This window comes from Parus major, chromosome 2 (genome assembly GCF_001522545.3).
Source record: "Parus major isolate Abel chromosome 2, Parus_major1.1, whole genome shotgun sequence".
Taxonomy (NCBI): domain Eukaryota; kingdom Metazoa; phylum Chordata; class Aves; order Passeriformes; family Paridae; genus Parus; species Parus major.
Genome location: NC_031769.1, coordinates 147,065,314 through 147,089,505, shown reverse-complemented (window position 1 = coordinate 147,089,505; position 24,192 = coordinate 147,065,314). Strand labels below are relative to the sequence as shown.

General features: G+C 43.0%; 1 protein-coding gene across 8 annotated transcripts in view; it reads left to right on the top strand.

Annotated features, from left to right (window-relative positions):
- The window catches only part of SLC45A4 (solute carrier family 45 member 4), an 85,035-nt gene extending 63,655 nt beyond the window's left edge, over positions 1–21,380 (top strand). For all 8 annotated transcript variants that reach the window (XM_015618003.3, XM_015618002.2, XM_015618001.3 and 5 more), the window contains 6 exons: positions 8,989–9,177; positions 11,536–11,715; positions 11,825–12,900; positions 13,000–13,099; positions 14,070–14,281; positions 15,139–21,380. In XM_015618003.3, the coding sequence (XP_015473489.1) occupies positions 8,989–9,177; positions 11,536–11,715; positions 11,825–12,900; positions 13,000–13,099; positions 14,070–14,281; positions 15,139–15,501 (2,120 nt within the window). In that variant the 3' untranslated portion in view covers positions 15,502–21,380. The remainder of the gene's footprint in view (positions 1–8,988; positions 9,178–11,535; positions 11,716–11,824; positions 12,901–12,999; positions 13,100–14,069; positions 14,282–15,138) is intronic.
- Positions 21,381–24,192: the final 2,812 nt, after the last annotated feature.

Genomic DNA, 24,192 nt, shown 5'->3' with positions numbered 1-24,192 from the left:
CTACCTGAATTACCATAGGTTACCCCTCTGGAAGTAGGTTAGTAGGAGGGTTAGAAACTTTAAAATAAATAATGGAAGCTTTAAAAGCTTTGCTTGACAGCATTTGTGATCATGCTGAAAGGAAAATCACATTTGCCTGCCTGCAGATCAGCCCATGTGTTCTCACTCTGATGCCTCAAACCTCAGCTGTTCCCAGGCTTTTGCTTCCCCTCTCTCCCTTCCACACATACCTTTGGCTCACTTCTCTTAACATACACTTCTCTTTCCTGACACAGCACCATAAAACTGGGTTATAAACCAGAAATTGTCAGGAAAGCCACATAAACCTTTCTACAACTTTGGCAGAACAGCCGAGCAGCAGCAGAGCTTAATGAAACACTAACGACTCCCACAGTTGCCAAATATGAGAAGGGGAGGACAGTTGTAGGAGGTTGAGAAGCAATAATTGAGCAGAGACAGAAAATGGGAGAGCTGGATGATGAAATCCTTTAAGAAGCCTGTCATTTATTTCCTTAATTCCATTTTCCAGAAGCATTATTTAACCCACCGTGGTTGCTGCATGCTATTGCATAGATAGTTTCAAAAGGCAGAATAGCTTTGCCAGAAGGAGATATTGCTCTTCTGCAGCTTAAAAACACCTTCAGAACTCTGTATGTGAAACACTGCACTAATATTTCTGTACTGAAGCTGTTGAAGAGCCAGGGCTTTGTTTTATTACCAGTTTAGCTGGTCTTTCAAAATGGATGGCTCTAGTCAGGTGCAGACATGGCATGAAATAGTTACCAAATTTTTTGGAAGTTAATTCTGCTGTAACAGTGTTGACTTATTTGCATCCAGCTCCTAAGGAAATCTAAAATTCAAAATACAAGTTTTGAGGAAATGTCAGACAGTTTTCCTACATCTCTAACCTAATGTCAGCATTTTAATTTTCCTATTAATTATTTGTTCTTGTGTCTCTAATGTAGATGCAGATTTTGTCTAGAGTCTTGTCCTCATGATAGGGAGTGACTAAAGCAGAAAAATGTGTGCATTTTAAAGGCCTGAATGTGCTGTAGAAGGTTTGAATGTCATAGCAATGCAGGAAACAGGTTCCTGTCCTAGAAGATATACTGCCTCAGCCCTCTCCCCTGCAAAGTGTCTCTGGTCCTCTGGGTTTTTCCTGACCTTTCTAGGGTGGCTGCAGCTGACTTCTGCTGGTAGTTTTGAAAGAATTTTCTGCATTTTTCCCTTGGATGTCAGTTTTTTGCAGTGCCATGTTTTTTATGTCTCTGCAATATTCCTATTGATCATTTGTTCCCTTTATTATCACTCTCCTCAGTGCCCATAACCCCATCCAATGGAGAAATTTTGCTTTATCCCTCCATTCTTGTGTCCCACAAAAAATTCCTTGTTTGCACAGAGGCAGCCCTGTATATGATCCAGAGCAGTAACAGAGCAGCTGAGTGAGCTGAGAGCTCAGCATCCCAGCCCTTGTGCAGCCATCCCTGCTGACAAGAGCTAACCAGGACAGGGATGAGGGAGGGGAGAGACTGCCTGCAAGTGGGTGATGTTTGTGTTCCTGCAGTGCTCGGTACTGCTGCCTGTGAGATGTGGATAATGTGCTGACAGCTCGTGAATGTTGCAGGCTAAGCACAAGAGCTCTGATTCGACAGGCACAAGAGGAATTTCAGGATGTGAATTTTACCAGTGGGAAGATTGAAGCCACAGTTTTGAGGTGCTGTTTATGCAGTAGATTGTTCCTGAGACACTGATCAAGATGCCTGACAGCTTGGCAAGCAATCATTTTAATGTAGGAAGCTAAGCAGCAATGAAGAACTTTGCAGTTTTGTTCTGAGTTCTTCCACCTGCTCTCTTGCAACTGAACTGAGCCCTGTGATCAGAAGTATTGGTCAGATTTTCACCAGTGCTGTTTGCTGCTTCTTCCAAGCAGCTTCTGGACAAGCTTGAGCAAGTGCCTTATACAGGCTGGAAAGGAGTCACTGAATGCAAAGCAAAATTTTCACCTAAAAATCAAGTCCTGTATATGCTTCATTTCATATGCGCACCCCCGCAGCTGTGAGACTGTTACGTTAGGGGTGCAAATTAGAGACTGTCTTATGTGCTACCAGACTCCAATTTCAAAAAGTACTTGAAATTATTGCTTTCTTAAAAGCTTGTACTCTCACTGCTCAGATCATGATAATGGGCACCAGGAGAAATTATTGTGCTTTTTTTTTTAGCCCTTTCCTCTTGGCCAGAGTTCCTGTTTCAATCCAGAAGTTAGAATGTGGTTTCTCATGGGTGCAACAAACTCTACAAGTGCTGACTGTACCTCATTAGTGCACAGACCACCAGTCAGGCCTATTCCAGTGCATTGGTTCAACATATGTTGGCTCAGGTATGTTTTCTCTGGCAGCTCAGGGTCCCAGTCTAAGCCATTAAAAGTCCTAAAATGAGGAGATAGCAAGAAGCAAAGAATATATGGTCAAAGTTTCATGGTGTCAAAACAGGCATTGCAGCTTTTTTGCAGTTCCTCTGGGAAACACAAATGTGTGGCAAGTTTGTATTTTTAATATAAGGGAATGCATATTTGGCTGAATTTATGAAATTATTCTGAAACCCCTACCCCTGATATAGATCCTCCAAAGCTAAGTTGCTTGAGTTTGCAGTTGTTTGTATAATTTTTGTGTATAACATGAAAAGCAGATACCAGAGTTCAAACTTTTTCACAGCTTTTTGACAAGAATCGGTTCTGCTTGGTACACTCCTCAAAAATAATCTAAACAAAGCAGACTGTATAAGCAATGCAGTTTTAAACAGATCAATGTGAAATATTTTTAGCAGCACACAGTATTTGCTGCTACAAAATTGTGGAATAGAAAGCATTTGCAGGGCATGACAGCTTCTTGTGTTCGTTCAGAAATTTGTATGGTGTTTATTTAAAGTGTATAAACAAGTCTCTAGGTGATGATTTCTAACAAATGAAAATAGGACCTTAGCATCCTATTCCCATATCAGATCTTATTGTTAAGCTTATAAAGAACTATTTTTCCCCCAATAGAACTTATCAAAAAGAGATTTTGAATAGAAACTGCTGCATGTGACTTAATCTTTCTTCCATGTAACTCGTGACCTCACGCAGCCCTTAGGCTGATGGTGACACAGTGAGCATTTCCTGTGAACCGTGAGCAGTGCTGGTCCCACTATTGTTGGGCACTTTTTTTGTCTGGGAAAAAACAAACCCTTATTTACTAGAAGCCAGTGTCCTGTTTGTTTGTAGCTGGCTGGGAAATGCCATATTACAAGGGTCTCAGTGGCAGTCGTCGCTCGTAACAGAAGCTGTTGTTGTGTTTTGCTCTTTTTCTCACTGATTTGTATGAGACTTCTGAGTCTGCCTTGTGACCTGCTCCACATTCAGTTCACACCACAAATACTAACCTTGTTTATCCAATATGTTTTTTCCCTCCTTGGTGTTTCCTCAGATTAGCTGTCAGTAAAAGGCTAAATAATAATCCTCCAGTTATTATTCCTCCCCCGTGAGGCCACCAGGGTGCTTTTCCAAGTTGGCGGATGGCATTTGCTGTAAGAGCTGCTACCTGGCAAGGCAAGTGTGGAGGTGGAAAATTACAGACAAAATAAAGGAACAGCATTAAACTGGTAATGGGATGCAGCTGCTTTGGCCTTTGAGTCTACATGTGGGTCTCAGCAGCCTTTGAAAAAGGCTGTGTGGAACCACTCTTGGCCATACAAAATCAGTCCCAGCCGAGCCGTGGCCTGTTCTAGGCAGGTGCAGCAGCTCTTAGCAGTTGGGACATTTCACTTTTGGCTCTAAGAGGTTGTGGACAGCCTGTCACATGGATGACAGTCTCATGGCTGTGCTGCCTTGAAATTCAGTCCAAGCCAGCATCCGTGCATCTGTTGTGCACGTCAGAAACTGGATGCTGCAGGGCTGCTGGCCCAGCACGTAACCATGGCCAAGTTTATTTAAAATACACCCCCCAGCTGAGTCCTTGCCACTGAATGGGGCGTCAAAAGGAACTTCTTGGTGTCAAAACATTCCTTCTGTCTATACATTTCTGCTTACTGTTGTCTTTCCTGCCTCAGCTGCCTTCCCAACTGCCTTCCCATTTTAAAATATTGCATAAAATGGTGACATTCTGTTGGTTTAGCAGCATACATATACAGAGAGAGGAACCATTAGGATATGCAATTATCTTCCTCAACTTTCTAACACCCTTGCAGACAGAATTTCTATAAAGTTTCATTTTTGGAGCTCATTCTTGTGAGGCAGAAAACCTCTGGAAGACTTAGGGGGGTTTCTGTTGTTTAAACACAGACACACATACACATATATACACACACAATGTCTTTAAGAATTTAAATTTTCAGTCTTTTTCTTTTTTTTGCTTCTCCTGCCAAATCACGCACGCCAACCTAAATATGCGTATCATATATGCAGACATTCAAGATACTAAAAGCAGAACAGCCTCTTTTAAGGGAAGCATAGTATTTTGGGGTTGGAGTTCTCCTTGTCTGTCTGGAATATTCTCATTTATATGAAAATGTCTAGCACTAAAGCAGCCTACTGTTGAAATTATGAAGGTCCTGCAGATTCTGCCAGCATGAAGGGTGAATTTTAGGAAGAGCATCTGTGAGGTACCTTTTGAAGTCTGACTTCATGGAACAGTGGAGGTCGTGCTCAGTGCCTCAAAAAGCTCTTTGCTGGAAAATTCCTGGTGGAACATGGCTGTGAGCTTTACAAAACTCTGATTTCCCAGCAGCAATGCTGAGCAGAGACATCAGAGGTGACACCTAAATCTATACAGAGAGAGAAGACTTCTGGGCACTAGAGTTCTTCAGAGTTGTGGTTCATTGGGCAGACTGAACTTATCAACACACATCTCAACTTTCAGATCTAGAAAGCAAACACAAAAGGATTTCCTGTCCATTGCTACAATGGTTGCTCTCTCTGCCTATGCATTGCTCAGGTGAGGTGTCTGTCAGGTTCAGAAGGGTATTCTCCCAACAGCAGATTAATTTTTTTCCTGTCTTGTTTTTAGTTTTCACGTGCACCTGCTTCCTGCCAGGAGTCGTCTCTAGCCCCACTCAGTTTCCACTTGAGTAACCAACTAAATTCTGATGTGAGAATCTCACAGTTTACATACTTACAGTAAAGCCATACACAGCATTTAATAAATGGTTACAGTTTGGAATTCTTCATAACTGTATGTAAAACACACATGATGATTTTATAAACTGCTGGCTTACTCTTGGAATGCAATTTATCAGGGCCTTGCCACTTAGCTTATGGAAGCAGTCCCATGGCATGGCTTCTCCAGCAAGAGAGAAAACAGGTTGTGCTCATGTCGGTGATCCCTGCCATTACCCAATCTGTGGGAATGGCTCACGTTTCACTTGAAAGTTATCCCTTTCCTGTTTACTTGGGGGAGCACTCAAAGCTTTTTTAGAAATTCTTCCATTTTTTTTGGCATGGGGCTATTAATTCTTGTATAGATTTTTATCATGGCCTCTTTTTCTAAAGATAGATATTTTGGCTGCTAATGAGTAGTTCAATAAGAAAATATCAAAGTGGCTTTTCTAAAGAAGAATCTTGAAACATAATGTTCTTGGAGTGTCCTTTTTACCCTTCCATAACAGCTACATCCATGGCTCTGATCTGAAATCACTGAGATTCATGTCTTCTGCAAAGTATGCCATTTTCACTGTAAATATTTAGATTTAGGTTTTTATTTATAATACTTAGATGTTAGGAAGATCACCCTTTGCAATAAATAAAAATAAATTCTTTCCAAGAAAGCATTTCATTCTCTCTCCTCTGACTCATGCATGGAAAGATAAAACTCATTAATTTTAGTCATGTATCAAAGATTGGGTAGAAGACCTTTTTTCCTTCCTATTCCTGACATGTAAAATCAAGCCAGACCTTAATCTGATTTTGAGTTATACATGCAAAGTTGATCTTGAAAGTACTTGAAGTCAAGTACTGAATGCTTTTTTAATAATTTTAGGACATTTTTATGACAGTTGGCTGTGGCTATAAAGCATAAAAAATATCTGTCCAGTTTAGAAATGTGCAGGTTTTACAGCTGAAGGAGAAATATTTGTAAACAGTTTTTAATTCTCTGCAAAAGTAATTTCAAATGGTTTGTGTGTTTCCAGAACTTGTTGTTGTTGTTAAGATCTGTAAACACCACAGACAGGTGTCATTGCAGACTGGAGACAAAGTGGTGGCCTCAAGGACAGAGGGACAGTGAGCTGTGCCAACCCCTGCCATCCCTGATTTATATTCCTATTGCTTGTCCCTGATCTACCAGTGTTTCCTTGTTTCTGCTCACAGTCTCCATTAAAACAAATTGTTTGTCTCAATGGGTGTTGGATTATTAAAAGAGAATATTTTTGTGTCGATTTTGCATAAATAAGTCTATTCGATTGTTTATTCGCATAAGATGTGATGAGGCTTGTTAGGCTGATGACAGAGCTCTTGCCAGCCTTCATCCGTGTTTATTTAAAGTCTCTGTATGATTTACTGCAAAACCTTCCCAGCTTCTCACAAATGTTTACTGATGGATGAGCTCGATTGAGACATCCCAGCTCATAACTCACAAGTCACAACATAATTCAGAAAAGAAATGTCTGCTTTCAACGCACAGCCCTTGTGCAGTGAAACGCCACCAAGTTATTCCAGATGTTGGTGATCACTACAATAAAGATCCATGACACTGGTTAAGTTGCAGCCTCTCACTGTGTTTGAAACAGACCCTGCAGGGACTTGGCCTCACACAGTAGCAACCTTGGGTGCTTAACCAGTGCTCCCAGGATGGTTCTCTGTAGGCAAAATGGGATGAGTATTTACACGTTGCCATTTCTTCTGTGTCCTGCAGAAAAATCATTCACCCTAAATAAATCATGCCCAGCCTTTAGTTTTACTTGTGTTGAACCAAACGTTTCCTCTTCCCCATCATTAATTAATTTTTAAGCCAGCTCAGGCACTGATAAGTGTCAACATCCTGGAGCAGGTGAGGTGCCAGTTAAACATGAGGTGCCTGAACCTGCTTGTGTGCTTGGGAAGCTGTTGAACCTGGTGAAGTTAAAGGGAGTGTTAAAACAACAGGGAAATGGAAGTTTTCCTTGCACTTCTGCTTGAATTGCTGGCTTCCTAACTTGCATTTTTGATGAGGATTGTGTTCATGAAGAGAAGCTGGATGGTACAAATAAATGTTGCAGTCTGGAGGCACCGTGGCTTCTTGAACAAGAGCTCTGGGTCTAATATGCAAACACACACAGAGTTGTCTCAGCTAAAACTTCCATGTCAGCCAAGGCATCACCAAACAGCAGGAAAAGCTAAGCAGGAGATAGTGATTTGAATCATGATGTGAACACGGTGCCACCTGTACAAACACAGGCCTTTCCTAAAGATCTAAAAATCCTGTGCAAAAGGAGTCACCAGTTGCATGGGAAGTACTGATGTGGAGTGTTGGCCTCAGTACAGACCTGCAGCTGCCTGTACCAGGGAAAGGTGGCTGAACCATGGTGCCATTCCCTGTGGCACAAGGCTCATGGAAACACAGATTGGGAAGTTTCAGCAGGAGCAGGTCTCTTCCAAGAACTCTGGACTCATCAGGGCAGCTGTCACTTCCTAGCTTGTTCATTAGCCAAAGTTGAGTCAAATCACACAGACCTTGGCCTCAGACATGGATTTTGAATCCTGGTGATGAAATTGGTTATTCATGCCAAAAAATAGCTTATTTTCCATAATATAATCTCTGTATCACCACAGAGTGTGCAACACTCTTGGGAAAATCTGATCTGTCTCATGGAAGAACTTAGTGTTGCTAGTCAAGATTTGGTGCTACTTTAAACAGCAGCAGATTAGACTTCCAAATTTGCATGAGAGGCTATTTTGGGCAGGGATTGGTATAATCCTGCTTGGTAATGGATGCCTCAGTGTGCTGAACAGGGAGCACAAGGTACAGGTTGATCTCGCCAGCAAAGGTCAAACACTGCTTGCACTCACCATATATGGCTTTGGATAATAAATTGTTTTCCTTCCTGGGATAAAGACACCGAGTTTTTCTGTCTTGGCATCAGTTGGACTGCAAGAAATAGATTGTTTTGTTTTTAACGTTTTTCTAAGAACCGTGTCCGAGTGTTACCTGCCCTGTGCTGATAAAGGAGCAGGAGGCAGGTCCCAGAGGAGCTGGTGTGGCTGCTGCTGTGGCCAGTCTGCCATCTGCAGGCCACTGCTCCGTGCTGGGGGTGTGGAGAGCAGCGCTCGGGAGTTCGTTCTTCTCCAGAAATTATTATTTCTAGCAAGTTGTTGTTTTCTAATAAGTGCCATCTAGTAATTTTTAACTTTTCCCCATCTGATCCTATAAATAGTCATCTCTGTTCGTAAAGAAAGCAAAGACAGTGGGGATGAACAAACCTTAGATTTATCTAAGTTGATTAATAATTGCTAATTGTTGGTTTTATTGTCTGTCACTCATTTTTCTAAATAAACATTTTTGTGCCTAGAAATGGGACATTCCATAAGACATTCAAATTCTGTCCTTCACTTTCAGTCCATTAAATCTTTAATAACCTTTTTGTGGGGGTGGTCTTAGATTAAAACAGCACTGCTATAATGTTCAATTTTGAATCTTAAAAGATATATTGAGCAGGGGATCTGTGTATATGACAGCCAGGCAGCTTCCAAGCACCCCAAAATATTTTGGTTTTATGTTCCACAAACTGATAGAGGATTCAATAGCAGAAATACTCCAGTTGTTACCTTCTTACTGCCCCGGTATTTGAAAGGTAAATGATCTGTGCTTAGCTGTTTTTTTAACCATTGCTAAAGAAGCTTAAATGAGTTTTTAATCAGGGAGAGAATTCACTGTAGGTTGCCCTCAATTTACTGTTTTCAATGCTGTAACAAAACTTCATGTATAGAGTGAAATGTTTGGTGTGTGCCACATAACATTTCCATTATTTTTTTCCTTGTTTCAGGTCTTCCTGAACAATACTACAGCCTCACTTGGTTCCTCAGCCCTATCCTGGGCTTGATCTTCACTCCGCTCATAGGTTCGGCCAGTGACCGCTGCACGCTGAGCTGGGGCCGCCGGCGGCCTTTTATCCTTGCTCTCTGCATTGGTGTCCTCTTTGGAGTTGCACTTTTCCTTAATGGCTCTGTGATAGGTAAATAACAAGGAAATCCCCCCACATGCATTCCTACTAATGTACCTGCTTTGATATTTTAATGTAGGAAGTAAAGATAATGTTCTGCAGTTGGTTTACCTCATATTTAATGTTAAAATCATTAGAAGTCTCCACAACCCTGCCCTTGAGCTCTGTCCATCTTGCCTGTTATTATTTGAACTCATGAATTACAGCACTGTGCTGAGCATTGTGCAATCGTAGCTGTAACTGGTATTAATAACAATGTTATTAATACAATGGTTGCCAGCATAATGTTTGCAGTCGCTGAGACGAATTTGGTTGATCCTTGACATGGGAAAATTGTAGCAACCTGTTCACAGGGAAATGTTTCCTGTTGTGATCCATTTTCCCTTTAATGCATATCTGGGAACACATCCTGTTTCCAGCATTATTTCAAAAATTATCTTTTCACTTTTTCTTGTGCTTTTCTTAGACCCGGTATTGAAAAAGTCCAGAACACAGTTAATATTTGTTTATCAAAAACTATGTGGGAAAATAATTTTTCCTGAGCCCCCATAAAAGCTGGTAAAAATAGTTTCCCTTGAACATAGTTTACTACTAATTTAATCTACAATCTCTTTGTAAATTTATTGTAGGAGAGGTGACAGCAAGTACGTTTATGAAAATGTTTACAAAATGATTGGACTGATGCAAACAAAAGGAACTTAGCACCTAATAACATCCTCTTGGCTCACTTTTTTGGGGTTAGATGCAGCTCTATTGTGAAACAGGTCTACTAATTGAGGGAAATGAATGGAATGTTACCTTGGCTCAGCCTGTTAAAGCCAGACTGGAATGCCATATGATTGGCTTCAGTTCTCTGCAAACTGCAGTGGACAAGCTATTCAGATAGGTGACATTTAGTTTGTGCTTTTTTAATTTATCCAAACAATAAATATTATTTATTTGAATTGTTATCATATGGAATTGTCCTAGGATGACTGTATGGTTTGTTATCAATTGTATTTAGTTGTCATTAATTGTATTTAGTTGTTGTGTCTCCAAAATTTACTCCTCTTCCTCCAGATGTTTGCAGGATGTTAGACTGCAACCCTCTTACAAGATTTTAAGTGATAAGAAGCTCTCAGTTCCATACAGTAGTTTAGGTCAGGAGCCATTGATACTAGCAAGCAAACCTCAGGTTCAGTTTATAGGCTTATTTTGAAGCCTTCTAATAAATCAGCACAAAATTTTGTCAATTTTTGTTCTTTGCTTTCCTATCCTCAGTTTCCAGTTACTTGCAATCCTAATTGCAATTTAGGACAACAGGAGATGCTGCAAAAACTGTATCAGACCCTCTTTCATAATGTGGCCTCTGGTAGTAGGAGTCACAGAGAGGATAACCAGGAACAGAGAGGTTGGCTAATCCCAATCATGATACAGCCATGTCCCAGGAGAACACCTTATCCAGCTCCTGTTCTCTCCTGCCCTGTTCAGGTTTCCAGCAGATATAAAGCACTGCTTGTGTTTTCTGCCTTCAAAAGGTTTGGTATAAATGAGGATTCAATATGCAGGAATCAGCACTTGAGATTTAGCTGATTTTCAGTAGCTTAGCCAGTTCATCTCCTTCCACAGACATTTTAATCGGTTACACTAATGGTTTTATCAGCCTCACATGTGTAACTTCTAAATCTCTGTGATTTGAGTAATTCATGCTTTTGTCGCTGGTTCATCTTGTAACAAATTATCCAGCTCTGTGCTAATGCTGCCTTTCTACTCTGTAGACAAAAAGCATTTCATATCATGCTGTCAACAGAAGCTGACTGATGCTTTTGCAATGCAAAATATATCCATGTTGCCTCATCCTTAAAAGTTTTGCTTATAAAAAGCAATCTAGAAAATAAGAATGTTTAAGAAAATCAAAAAGATAGATGAAGGGGTTAAATGTCACTTTATCCTGGTGTACTGTGACTACTATACATTAAGCATCAAGTCAGGAATGCTGCCAGCAGTGCAGTTACCTGTGAATGTATCTGACAGATGAAATATGTCATTTTGGATGCTCCCCTCTCCCACCATGGCGTCTTTTATAAAAACAGCCTTCAGCATCTGAAGGAAAATACATGGGAGGAATACAAAATAATATCCAGTGCTCCCTGAGGTTTAAGAGATGCTTTATAACATAACATTTTGATAAATGTCCGTCTTAAGAACATGAAAACCATCCTTGTCCTAGACCTTCCATGATGCTGTGCCAAAGAGCTGAAATTGCCATTTTGCTCCATAAAGGAATGTTTGCAGTATGTTGGCCACCTCTCTCTTAAGGTATTAAGCTTGTTCTTAGGAGTTTGCCCTTTTTAAATGAGATGCTCAGATACCTCTCCCATTTCTCCCCAGGTCTGGCTATTGGTGATGTCCCGGACAAGCAGCCCATTGGAATAGTTCTCACGGTGCTTGGGGTTGTGGTGTTGGACTTCTGCGCTGATGCAACCGAAGGGCCAATTCGGGCCTACTTGTTGGATGTGGTGGACAGTGAAGAACAAGACATGGCCCTGAACATCCATGCATTTTCAGCTGGTAGGGAGTTAGCTGAGATGTTTTTGGCAGCTGTTCAGTCTTATTGAAGACCAGATTGTGGCTGAATTGATTTTTCCTGAACTCACTTCTCACTTTTTTCTCTTCACAGGTCTTGGAGGAGCAATTGGTTATATGCTAGGAGGGCTGGACTGGACACAGACCTTCTTGGGTAGCATTTTTAAATCTCAAGAGCAAGTCCTTTTTTTCTTCGCAGCCATTATTTTCTCTGTCTCCGTTGCTCTCCACCTTTTTAGCATTGAAGAAGAGCAATATAACCCTCAGCAGGATAGGATCGATGATGAAGGAGATACACTTTCCAGTGCCAAATTCAGTGGCAGTCTCCCCCCTCTGAACCGGCTGAATGTAATTAGTGAGGAAGAGCCCTATGGAGCTTCCATGTTCCATGATGAGGTTCAGTCGGAGCATGACCTCAATATGGAGTTCCTTGAGGTGAACATTGTGAGAAGCAAGAGTGACTCAGTTCTGCACATGCCCGATGCCACATTGGAAATTGAATCGGAGCTGCTTTTCCTGCATGACATCGAACCCTCCATTTTTCAGGATGCTTCATATCCAAACACTCCCCACAACACAAGCCAAGAGATCATGAAGTCCAAACTCAACCACCTGTCTGCTTTCCTCAGGGAGAATGAGAAGGAGGAGGAAATGTTGCTTGATAATCGTGTAAATGAAGATAAAATCCCAAACATCAACGGCTCCCTACCAAAAGAGTTCCTCAACGGGCACACCAGAATAGGCATGAAGCAATCCAGCACTTCCAACTCCATGCGACGGCGGAGGCACATGTTCTACCGGCAGCCGTCCTACACCTTCTCCTACTACGGCAAGATCGGCTCCCACCGGTACCGCTTTCGCCGGGCCAACGCCATCGTCCTGATCAAGTCCTCGCGCAGCATGAACGACATCTACGACATGCAGAAACGGCAGCGGCAGCGCTGCCGGCACCGCAACCAGAGCGGCACCACCAACTCCAGCGGGGACACGGAGAGCGAAGAGGGCGAGACCGAAACCACTGTCAGACTGTTGTGGCTGTCGATGCTAAAGATGCCCAAGGAGCTGCTGAGGCTGTGCGTCTGCCACCTCCTGACTTGGTTTTCCATCATTGCTGAAGCTGTGTTCTATACAGATTTCATGGGACAGGTCATCTTCCAGGGCGATCCAAAGGTAGGAGAGCAGTTCCCATGGGCAGGCCTGCTCAGAGTCCCTCATTTCTGAGATGTGCTCAGTACAACAAAGCGGTGTTGGTGTTTGTGTCTGTTGCAGGCCCCTTCAAACTCGACTGAGCTGCATGCCTACAATGCTGGGGTTCAGATGGGGTGCTGGGGGCTGGTGATTTATGCTGCTACTGCTGCTGTTTGTTCAGGTAAGAGACTGTGCAGTCATACAGTGGAATGCACCTCATGCATGTATTTCTAAGGTAAAAGTAGAATCATGGAATATTCTGAGTTGGAAGTGACCCACAAGGTCACTAATTCCTGGCCTCCTGAAAGTGTTGTTTCAGTTGGCATCCACCTCCTTGTCTGGGGTAAAGGATATTTTGGAAAAGCATGTCTTGTGGTCTTGAGGGGAAGGGCTTCTTTAAGAATCAATATGAAAATGTTCCTCCAAATGTTGAGGTGGAAGTATGAACAGATGGTTAAGTGGCATAAAGCACAAAATGAAATCAAAGGATATTGAGTGGCATTTAACAAGCCTTCAGAAAACTAAAACCATGCTTCATAGGAGTTGTACACATATGCAAGAGGGTTTTTGCAAAGACTGTTTTTAAATCAAAATTATAAATATATATTTCTGAAAGTCATTCTGCAGATAATTTGGGCTTGCAATAGACTCTGAAATTTAGAGTTTTTGTCAAACTTAAATTCTGTGTTTTGTAGCACATAGCAGGCATGTCTGCACAGCTCAGTACTGTGGGGACAGGTTCTTTCTGAAGCAGGAGCACATCCTGTTCCCAATGGGGGTTGGGCTGTGCTGGTCAGACAGCCCAAATATGAGCATCTACCTCCTAAATAGGATATAGAGCTGCCACATCAATCCCCTGAAACTGATATTGAAGGGGAAATGGCTTCAAACTGAAAAACTAGGTTTAGATTGGATATTGGGAAAAATTTCTTCCCTGTGAGGATGGTGAGACTCTGGCACAGGTTGCCCAGAGAAGCTGTGGTTGCCCCATTCCTGGAAGTGTTTAGGGCCAGGTTGGACAGGGCTTTGAGAAACCTGGGATAGTAGAAGGTGTCCCTGCTTATGGCAGGGGTGGTTTGAACTGGATGGTTTAAGGTCCCTTTCAACCCAAACCATTCTGTGATTTCCTGTTTTATTCTTCATCTCTGCAGCCTTGTTGCAGAAATACTTGGACAACTATGACCTTAGCATAAAAGTGATCTACATCCTGGGCACACTGGGTTTTTCCCTTGGCACTGCAGTGATGGCCATGTTCCCCAACGTGTACGTCACCATGATAATGATCAGCACGATGGGTATAGTCTCCATGAGCATCTCCTACTGCCCCTACGCGCTTTTAGGACAATACCATGAGATAAAACAGGTAAATTGAATATTTGGAGTACATATGTGAATCAAGGCAGAACATTCATGTTTCTCATAAGATCATGGTGGCATAATGGATTTGTTAAATCAAATTATTGAAGATAACCTGCTTTGTTAAGATGTGTGCCAAAGCTTGAATGGATAGTAAATAGCAGGAGCTGGTGCTGAAATCAGATAGTTTTGGCACTGAGTTGGCTCAGAGGGAGTCATGATTGCTTTTTTCTATTATGAGGTATAAAACAATCTGGGTGCATGTGGCAGATGAGGAGAAATTAAATTATTATTGGAGTATTTACTATATATCTAGTTGTTACTCCTGTCTCAGATGTGGTATGGTAGTGTTACTCAGGTTTTTCACAGTCTTAGATTTTGAAGTGAGTCTGGAAATGCAGCTGTAATTTTGGGGATGCATAAAGAAAAACAATTCTTCTGGAAACAAGGATGATTTTACTTCCCAACAGTGTCATTCCACTGTTCCATTTGGATTACACATTACAGGAGGATCATTTATTGCAAGTTCCTGCATTGCAATTGGGAGGGGAATTCCTTTTTATGATCATAAAATTAATGTTTCATGTAACACCAAATGTTTCATGTAAAATTGTTTTTACAAAACCTAATCTTGGAGCTAGAAGTGACCTAGTCAATATCTGCCTCATGCTGCAGGGTCCTGAGGAGGCTGTTGATGAGCAGATAAGGAGGCTGTTGCTCTGGAGTTGTGTAGTGTTGTGTGGTGCTACACAAAGATGATGTGAAGTTGACCATGGGGCTGAGGAATTTGAGGAAGGTTCTGGTGTTTAAGTATTGTTTTCATCCATTGTTTTACCTCCTACCACATTTCTTGTCTTTTTGCAGTACATCCACCACAGCCCTGGGAACTCGAAGCGAGGGTTCGGCATTGACTGCGCCATCCTGTCGTGTCAGGTTTACATCTCCCAGATCCTGGTGGCCTCCGCGCTCGGCGGCGTGGTGGACGTGGTGGGCACGGTCAGAGTCATCCCCATGGTGGCTTCGGTGGGATCCTTCCTGGGTTTTTTGACAGCGACTTTCTTGGTGATTTACCCTGAAGTCAATGAAGAGCCAAAGGAAGAGCAGAAAGGACTGGGTCCTCCAGAGACAGCCGAGGGCAGCGGTGCGGGCGTGGAGAAGCCGACGGTGCTGAAGCTGACGCGCAAAGGAGCCACGGCGGCGGAGCCGGAGGGCGAGTCAGCCGTGTGAGGCTGCCAACACTTGTTCACCCACATTCCAAGGAGTGCAGGTGCAGGATCAAGAACTTTTGTTGTGGTTTTCTTTTTCCAGGAAAGCAAATTAGGACCTTCACTACTTGTAGCTAAAATTTGCAGAAGAAAAGGCAGTTTCATGCAAAAATGTAAATTAAATTCTGTAGTCCTTCCTCTAGGTTTGAGCAGGTCACTCTGACGCTAATTGCTTTCTCTACAACTTAGAAACGTCATTTCTGAACACTTTTTTATTAAGAATACATTTAGATTTCAACTAAGTTTTATTAATCTGCATGAGACTCACAGTGTATACAATTAGCAATTAGAAAAATTAAGTTTTCGGCTGTTTTTAAACTAACAGAAAATGGAAGCTATCTCTACCTATAGTTTCTTGCCATTTTTTTGTCTGAAAATTTCAGATTTCACTAGCATAATAACTGAATCAAATGCTTAGATATCAATCGATTTTTTCACAAGCATGATATTACTGGTCTGACAGCTACGTTAATTTTAGACTTCATGTTTTTGTTAGTGCAATTACTGCAGAATCCTTTTATTTGCAATTATTTTCAAGGGGAAAAAAGCAATTACTGCAGAATCCTTTTATTTGCAATTATTTTCAAGGAAAAAGAAAAGCAATTACTGCGGTTTCTAAGAAATTGCCATGAATTCTTTTAGTCATACTATTCACAACCACTCCCAAATCTGCTGCTTGTCAGGAGAGGGTGACACTGAGTGCTGGATGTCAGCTTTAGATGGAAGGAGCAGCAGCTGGGAGAGGTGACCAGCACTCACAGGTTTCTTTATCACAAGTGCTGCATTTTATGAATGTCGTTGGAATACGCTGTGACAATTTTTAGCTGAGAGTTTCACGTGCTGGTGAACTCGGGGGTTTTCTCAGCATTTAAACCTGATCATCTCTGGAAGAAGCTGCCGTGGAGAAAGGGCATCTCTGGGGTCAGCTTCATGGGAGGGGGCGTGCGGATTCTCTTCTGTAGGGAAAGGAAGTCACTGATTAATTGCACTTTTTACAATCCTTTAACCTCCTGGCTGGGAATGCAGCAGCCAAGGTAAAGGCACGGGGTCAGTACAACAAGGAGAACCCAAGGCCTACCTCCGTCACTTTATTGCTTAGTCTGGGTGTATAAAAATCTGTGTCAGAAACAGTTTTCAGGCCTTAAAATTCAAATGTTGCTGTTCCGGTCCCTGTGTTGGAGGAATTTTAGGCCGGAGCTCTTCTGAGCTGCCGTACCAATGTTGTCAGCACATCCTCCATTGTCCCCTTCCATGATTCAGGACACAGCTGCAGTGCAAAGATACTTTTCTGGAAAGAGGTTGAAAGAGTTGTGCTAACTTGATTTAAAATAGGTTTGGATCATTATCCAGCAGCCATTTAAAGCAACTTTCAAAACTTGTGTTTCACAAACTTCTGATTGTCATTTGTAAGATGTGTTTGTGATGCTGTTGACTCATTTTGGCTTGGGCCCCCTGGGCTGCTGTCAGTCCGAGTGCTGGACAGGCAAACACAGCGTGGTGTGAGATTCCTGCTGCCTCAAACTCCTCCTTCTCCGAGACTTGCAAATGCCTGTGTCAACCATGCTGCAATCCAGGCATTCAGACAAAGCTATATTACAATATGAAAAGCAATTTTTAATGAACTACTTGAATTGTCAATGTATTTGAGAAATGGATGTTTGGATGTATTTGAAGGTGGCGTCCGTGGGTTTCTCTGAAGGCTTCCAGTCAATGCCTATAGCCTCTGCTATCAAGAGAGACCAGTTTTTAGGCTGGTGACATCACAGAGCACTGAAGTACATGTAATCACACAGGACTTAGGGGTTGTATTTGTTTTTCCCAGTATCTTGAGGAAGTCTTTTTTTTTTCTATGGTGAATATTTTTTTTATGTAGAACACGTACTGTGAACTGTGTTCAGCCAGGGGAGTGATACTACTGAAGAGTGTGAGATCTTACTGAAGAAAGCAGTTGTGAGAAATTCTGACATGAATTTTACCATCTCAGTTACATTTAATATATTCTGGTGATGTTCATGTGTGAGAGACAAATTATGTGTTTCACCCTGGAACTGGCATTCATGTAAGTTACATGCTGAGTTACACATTTTAAAGTGGCTTTAATATTTTAGTTTTGAAGCTCCTTTTGAAGATTCTGCTTTTGGTTAAATAACCACTGTCAAGTACTCCTTATTTTAATCTCTACTGCAGGAAAGGTTCTCCAACAGTTTAAAAACCTGCATCTTCTGACTGGTGCCAGCCTTACTCTTTCCCCAAGGGTTCCATGGACCAGCATGGATCAAATCTCCATTACTCCACATTGCACTTTCTAAGCCAAGATCTTTCACTGCACCATCAGATTGACTAAATAGCTGCAGAGAGGGAGGAGAGGCTGAAGCTCCCTCTGACTTCACATCCCACAGAGGGAACATGAAACCATTTTGGGAGTGAGCTCACCCATGTTTATGGAGCTTTCTCAGCCAGGGAAGGGCGAGGAGGGAGGAAGGACCTTTCATTTCGAACCCAGAGACTTCAAGCTATGGCAGGGCAGGGCCAGTTTTGTCACAGACAGCGTTTGGCATGGCTTCATTTCTAAGAACTGGATGTTAAAATCTGTGTTTGGAGTTGTTTATGGGGCTAATAACACACAAATATGCACGCTGCCACAGCAGGAAGTTGATTTCACTCCCTGGTAAAGGCAAAGGAAATAATTATTCATTGTAAATGTGCTGAAGTTTTTGTAGTGTTGCCAGAAGAATTAACTTGGGGAGCCCCAGCCAAAGCATCTCTTCCTATCCTTGGGCCAGCCTGGGAAACCTCTACTCTGGCTTTACCTGCTGAGGTCTCCCAAGGGCTTTTCCTTGGATGTGAGAGTTTTCTTTCTAGCCCCAGCACTTCTCAGGGTAGAGTGGGCAATGAATTATTTCTTCATCTGTCCCTTACCTTATCTTTTGATACAGAAATGATTAAATTTTTTGCCACAATTAAAGATAAAGTAGTACAGTTTTATGTGTTTGTTGCAGATCTTGTGGAAAGAGAAGTTTGAAATGGCTTTTTTTGTTATTCCTGTTGACAATGAACACCTTTTTTTTTTTTTTTTTGTTTGTATTCCTGTCTAGTTGAAGTCATCCCATTGGACCTTCAGTGTAGTAGGACTAAGGTTTAGTGGTTCAGTTCTGTGTTGTTCAGTACTATAAACAATTTTAACATGTTCTGCTGCAGTGATGTGTGACACGAGGCACTGCTGGTGCTCAGACCCTTGAGGGCTGTGGTCAATCAGCTGCATATCTTGAGATGTTTCATGTGAGAGCAGAGAAGCTTTAACTTTCACCCCTCAGAAAGGCCAAGTGTGGATTTGGCCCTGTTGAGGTTATTCCAAGAGTCCAGTGATATCTGTGCTGTTTGTGGACAGCAATTTCAGATTCCAGAAGCAATAATTTCTTAAGAATGTTTCTCTTCCTGCTGATTTGATGACTTTCATAGAGATTTATTGCCTAAATAGCCTTTTAATAACACAGATCTGGCAGTTTGCTGGCTGTGAGCAGTTGTGGAAAGATAGGGGTTGTTCATAACCATGAGGGAGGATGCCAGTAAATCCAAGAGAGGTTTGTGCTTTTGAAACACACAATGTCCTTTTCCTCTTTCATCTGGAGCCTTTTTCTAGGCTCTGAAATATTCCCAGCACATCAGTCTGGAAAGGAGGTGGCTGCAAATGTACCCTCCTGATTTTTTTGCTGTTTCCAATGCTGGCACTCAGACACCAGGATGGAACAGGCTGTGTAAGGTTTTCCTCATAGCAAGGACCGAGTCTTTCTTATCCCTCTCCCAGCAAGATCTGAACCCCCCAGCACTTGCAATGACAGCAGCAACCACGGTGCATTTTGCAAGGTACCTTGTTCAAACCTCAGTTCCATCATTAAGAACATGTCCCCTGCCCTTGGTCCAGGGTGAGCTTGGCTTCCTCCAGAATCCACCATAACAAGCAGGATTTTCCTGGCTGCCAGGTCTCACAACCATGGAGGTTGAGGTCACATCTGTGAGCAAAGGTAGAGAAAGTCACACTTTGTTCCTGGGACAGCTGGGACATCTGGGCAGGAGAAGCTCAGGAGGCAGGTGCTGAGATTTGGGGGTTTTTAGGGATGTGTGTGTGTGTGTGTGTGTGTGTGTGTGTGTGTGTGTGTGTGTGCGCGCACCTTTGTGTTTGTACATTTCCAGACACATTGCTTGGGCCAAAATACCTTTGGGGATTGTGTGTTGCTGTCCCTGGACTCCACAACGTTTTCAACTGAGTTCTTCCAGGTTTCCCTCATCCTAGTCTGATGTGAGACAAGCTCAGCTATAAATATGTATCCTTAAATGAACAAATTAACTCCTGCATGATATTCCAAGCACATGTAGCAGCTTCAGCATCTGAAGTGTCTGTTGTGAAAGAGAAGTTGGTTTTCTTTGCAGCTGTTTTGTCCTCGTTTCCTTTGAATAGGCCAAATAAATGTAATGGACACCAAATGTTGCACAGAAATGTTGTTGATGACTGTGTGGAAAAAATACCAAATTTTATTTTTCTTTGCAGAAACTTTATGGTTCCAGAGAGTCCTTTAGCTGTTTTCTTTCCTTAAATGACAAAGCTGAACGTTTGTAAAGCACATCACAAAATGGTCATTTGGAAAAAGTGGAGCTACCCAAAGTTTTCTCTTTGTCATGTTGCATCCAAAGGAGCTGCAGCAGCTCAAACACCAACTGGGGTTTGAATTTGAGTCTCAGCAGAGTTCAGAAACTGCCTTAGAAAACAACAAAAAGGATCAATTCCTTTTCATGACACTTGAGCCCACTGATTTGCTCATTAAGGTGTTCCAGGTTTTCCTGTCATTTAAATTAAAATCACCTCCTGGAAAACAAATTTAGTTTGGTTCCTCAACCCAAGCAGCTTCACCTGAATTTCCACTTCAGCTTCCCTTGCCCTGAGAAACGAGGGGTGACCAGGAGGGAAAAATACATCCCCCACCAAAAGAGAGCATCTGCTGTAATTAAAGGGCTTTTGAAGCCCTTGTGACCTGCTAAAATTTTAAGGAAAATGCAGAGCATGGTTCAGTTTCACCTGCTCTGGCACATTTATTCTTAAATTTGGAAGTTTGGGTTGAAGATTTGGGAGCATTTAGTCAAACTCAATGTCACCTTATTTACTGTGCACCTACTCAGTCCTTAGTAACAGCCAAACTGTAGTAAATAACCCCAAAATCCAGACTTTTTCTCTCAAAAAATTGGCAATTCCCATTGTGAATTTGTTTTGCCTGATGTAACATGAACACTAAGCCCTTTAAGTAGCCAAATGACCAGCTTATTTTAAATGCCTCGTATTACTAGAAAGCTGCAAATAGGCATCTCATAGCGGGGAAAAAATTTAGAAAAAAAAAAAAAAAAGAAAAAAGAATATTTAGTTCCTTTGTGAACTGGCCATATGACAACTACTTTTTTATCAACTTATTAAGTTGGGGCACTATAATAGCTCTTGCTGAGTTTAGCAATGTTTATAAGCATGTGTTAAACACATAATGTTGTTTTATGAGGAAAAAGGGATAAAGAAAAGTGATGTCACAGATGAATGTTTGAGTGCGTAGATGGCATAATGTATGTATGATTTTTATTTCTACACTGTTGAGCTTATTTTCTGTTTAAAGGTTAAAAAAATTGTTGCATGAGAACTGTTTTACTGTGTTCTGCACTTTCTGTTCTTTTTGTATAATCTTGATTTTTTTTTCATTTATGCATAGAAAAAAAAAAAATCAGTTTAGAAATATTCTACTCCACGAGACATTGTGTTCCAATCTGTTGTTCCAAAGTTCGATCTTAATAAACATTTCAGTAAGAGTTGGTGGCTCATGTCCCTGTGGTGTTTTTAGGGAAGGTGAGCAGAGGGAGCCCTGGTCCCTGAGCTGTGAAAGGCAAATGACACTCATCTGCACCCCAGAGTTTCATGAATATTTCCAAAAATGCTACTGCCAAACATTGCCTGGCAAAAATGCAGGTGTTGAAGTTCAGAGATGATCCCAAACTCACCTGACACTTGTCAGGGTTCAGGTGTAACCCAGGAAAGAGCACAGGTGGAGCAAAATGGGGATATCTGGGGCAGGTGTGTGTCCCCAGCTCCAGGCTCTGCTCTGACAATGGGTGGTGGCTGTCACACAGAATCCATCACCTCTCATCACATCATCGGGGCTGAGGAGCTGAGGGTCTCCTGTCACCTCTGAGTCTATGATTTAATAGCCACAGGCAGCTCCCAAAGCAATCAGTTCCCATCATCAACCTCATGGACCATTGCGAACAAGAGGGAAAGCTGGAGCCAGATCGCAAACACCAGCTGATGGATAAACTTGCAGTGAAGAGCTCACTTGTGCCATTTGATTTCTAGTTTCTTTGACAGATTTAATCTGTGATTCTTCCTAAAGGAAATTCCTCAGAACATTAGTATGAAATATCAGCAGCTCTGAGAAGTCAATGCCCACCTGGTGTTTGGTTCATTTTTCACAGAATCAACTACACTGGAAAATACCTCCAAGATTGAGTCCAAACTATGACCAATCACAACCTTTGTTAAGTAGACCAGAGCACTGAGTGCCACATCCAGTCTTTCCTTAAACACCTCCAGGAATGGTGACTCCACAACCTCCCTGGGCAGCCCTTTCCAGTGCTTGACAAACCATTCCATAGAGAAATTATTCCTAATACCCAATATAAGCTTCCCCTAGTGCTAATTGAGGCTATTTCAGCTTCTCCTATTCATAGAATGGACTTGATGATCTCCAAGATCTTTTCAACCTAGCTGATTCTGTGATTCTGTGCTTGTGACTTGGGAGAAGAGACCAACCACCACTTGGCCACACTTTGCTATCAGGGAGTTGTATTGGGTAACAAAGTCTCCCCTGAGCATCCTTTCCCCAGATTGAGACCCCACAGCTCCCTCAGCTGCTACTCACCAGGCTTGTGCCCCAGAACCTTTCCCAGTGCCATTGCCTGTCCCTAGACACACTTTAGCACTTCAATGTCCTTCTTTTCATCAGTGGCCAAAAACTAGAAAAATTACATGAGGTGTGGCCTCCCCAGGCACAGAGGGGCAATCACTGCCCTGGTCCTGCTGGCCACGCTGCTGCTGACACAGAAGGCCAGGAGGCCACCGGCCCCCTTACCCACCTGGGCACACGCAGCTCATGTTCAGCCACTGTCAACCAGCACCCCCAGGGCCCTTCCTGCCTGGCAGCTTTCCATCCACTCTGCCTCCAGCCTGGGGCACTGCAGGGGCTTCTGGGGATACATGGGCAGGACCCAGACCTTGCTCTTCTGGAACCTCACCCTGATGGCCTCACACCATCCATCCAGCCTGGCCACATCCCCCTGCAGAGCATTCCTACGCTCCACCAACTCGACACTCCCACGCACCTTGGTGTCATCACAAATTTACTACTGAGGGTACCTCAATGCCCTTGGCCACATCAGCAGGACAGACACCGAACAGGACTGGCCACAGGGGACACCGCTCGTCACCAAACACCATCTGGATACGGCACCATTCCCCACCACTCTCTGGACACGGCCATGTTGACAGTTCCTAAGCCATCAAGGAGTGCCCCTGCCCAAGCCCTGGGCTGTTGGCTTTTCCAGGACTGTGCTGTGGGATACAGAATCAAAGGCTTGCCTCAAGTCTAGGGAGACTCCATCCACAGCTTTTCCCTCAGCCCCAAGACACATCACCCACAGCCCAAAGGACATCAGGTTGCTCACACTAGACCTGCCTTTCCTAAACCCACATTGGCTGGGCCTGATCCCTCAGTTGTCCTCTCTGGGCCGTGTGATCCCCCTCACGATGATCTGCTCCAGAACCTCACCGGGCCCCGAGGTCAGGCTGACAGGCCTGCAGTTCCTCACATCCTCCCTGCTGCCCTTCATGGGCCTGGGTGTCCCATTGGCACCTCCAGTCACCTGGGACCTCCCCGACTGGCCAGGAATGATGACAATAAAGGATGGGAGAGTTGCTTGGCAAGCTCTTCCATGAGCTCCCTCAGCACCCCTGGGGAACTCTGGGCAGCCCCATAGACTTGTCAGGGACTCAGCAGCTCTGCAGGTCACCAATGAATTCCCCCAGGATTGCAGGGGGTCAGGTCCCTGTGTGCCAGCTCAGGGGACTGCTTCTCCTCCAGATAACCCATCTGACTCCTGAAAGCTGAGGCAAACAAGGTATTCTCTACCTCAGCCTTTTCCTCATCCCTTGTAACCATTTTCCCCTCACCCCTACATTGTTAAGAAGGGAGATTTTACTTGGTGCTTCTTGTGTTCCCAATCTCTTCTAGCAAAGACATTTTATTGTCTTTTACAGTAGTGGCCAGATTAAATTCAAACAGATTTTTGCCTTGCTGATGATCCTTCTGCCTGGGTTCAGGGCCGGGACACATGGTGGGCTGGGTGGGTTCCTTTGGGGATGTTTAGGGGAGGAACACACAAGGTGGGACAACACAGAGCTGTAAGTCATTGGGAGCAGAACAAGCAAAGGCAAAGTCAAAAGGAAAAGGCCTAAAAAAGGCCTTTGTGACCAGGCTTGGCTGCATGGAAACCGCCAGGCCTCAGGGACAGGGCGTGGCCTTGCCCACCAGGCCTTTGTGACCCGCGGTGACATGACGTGCAGAGGCCA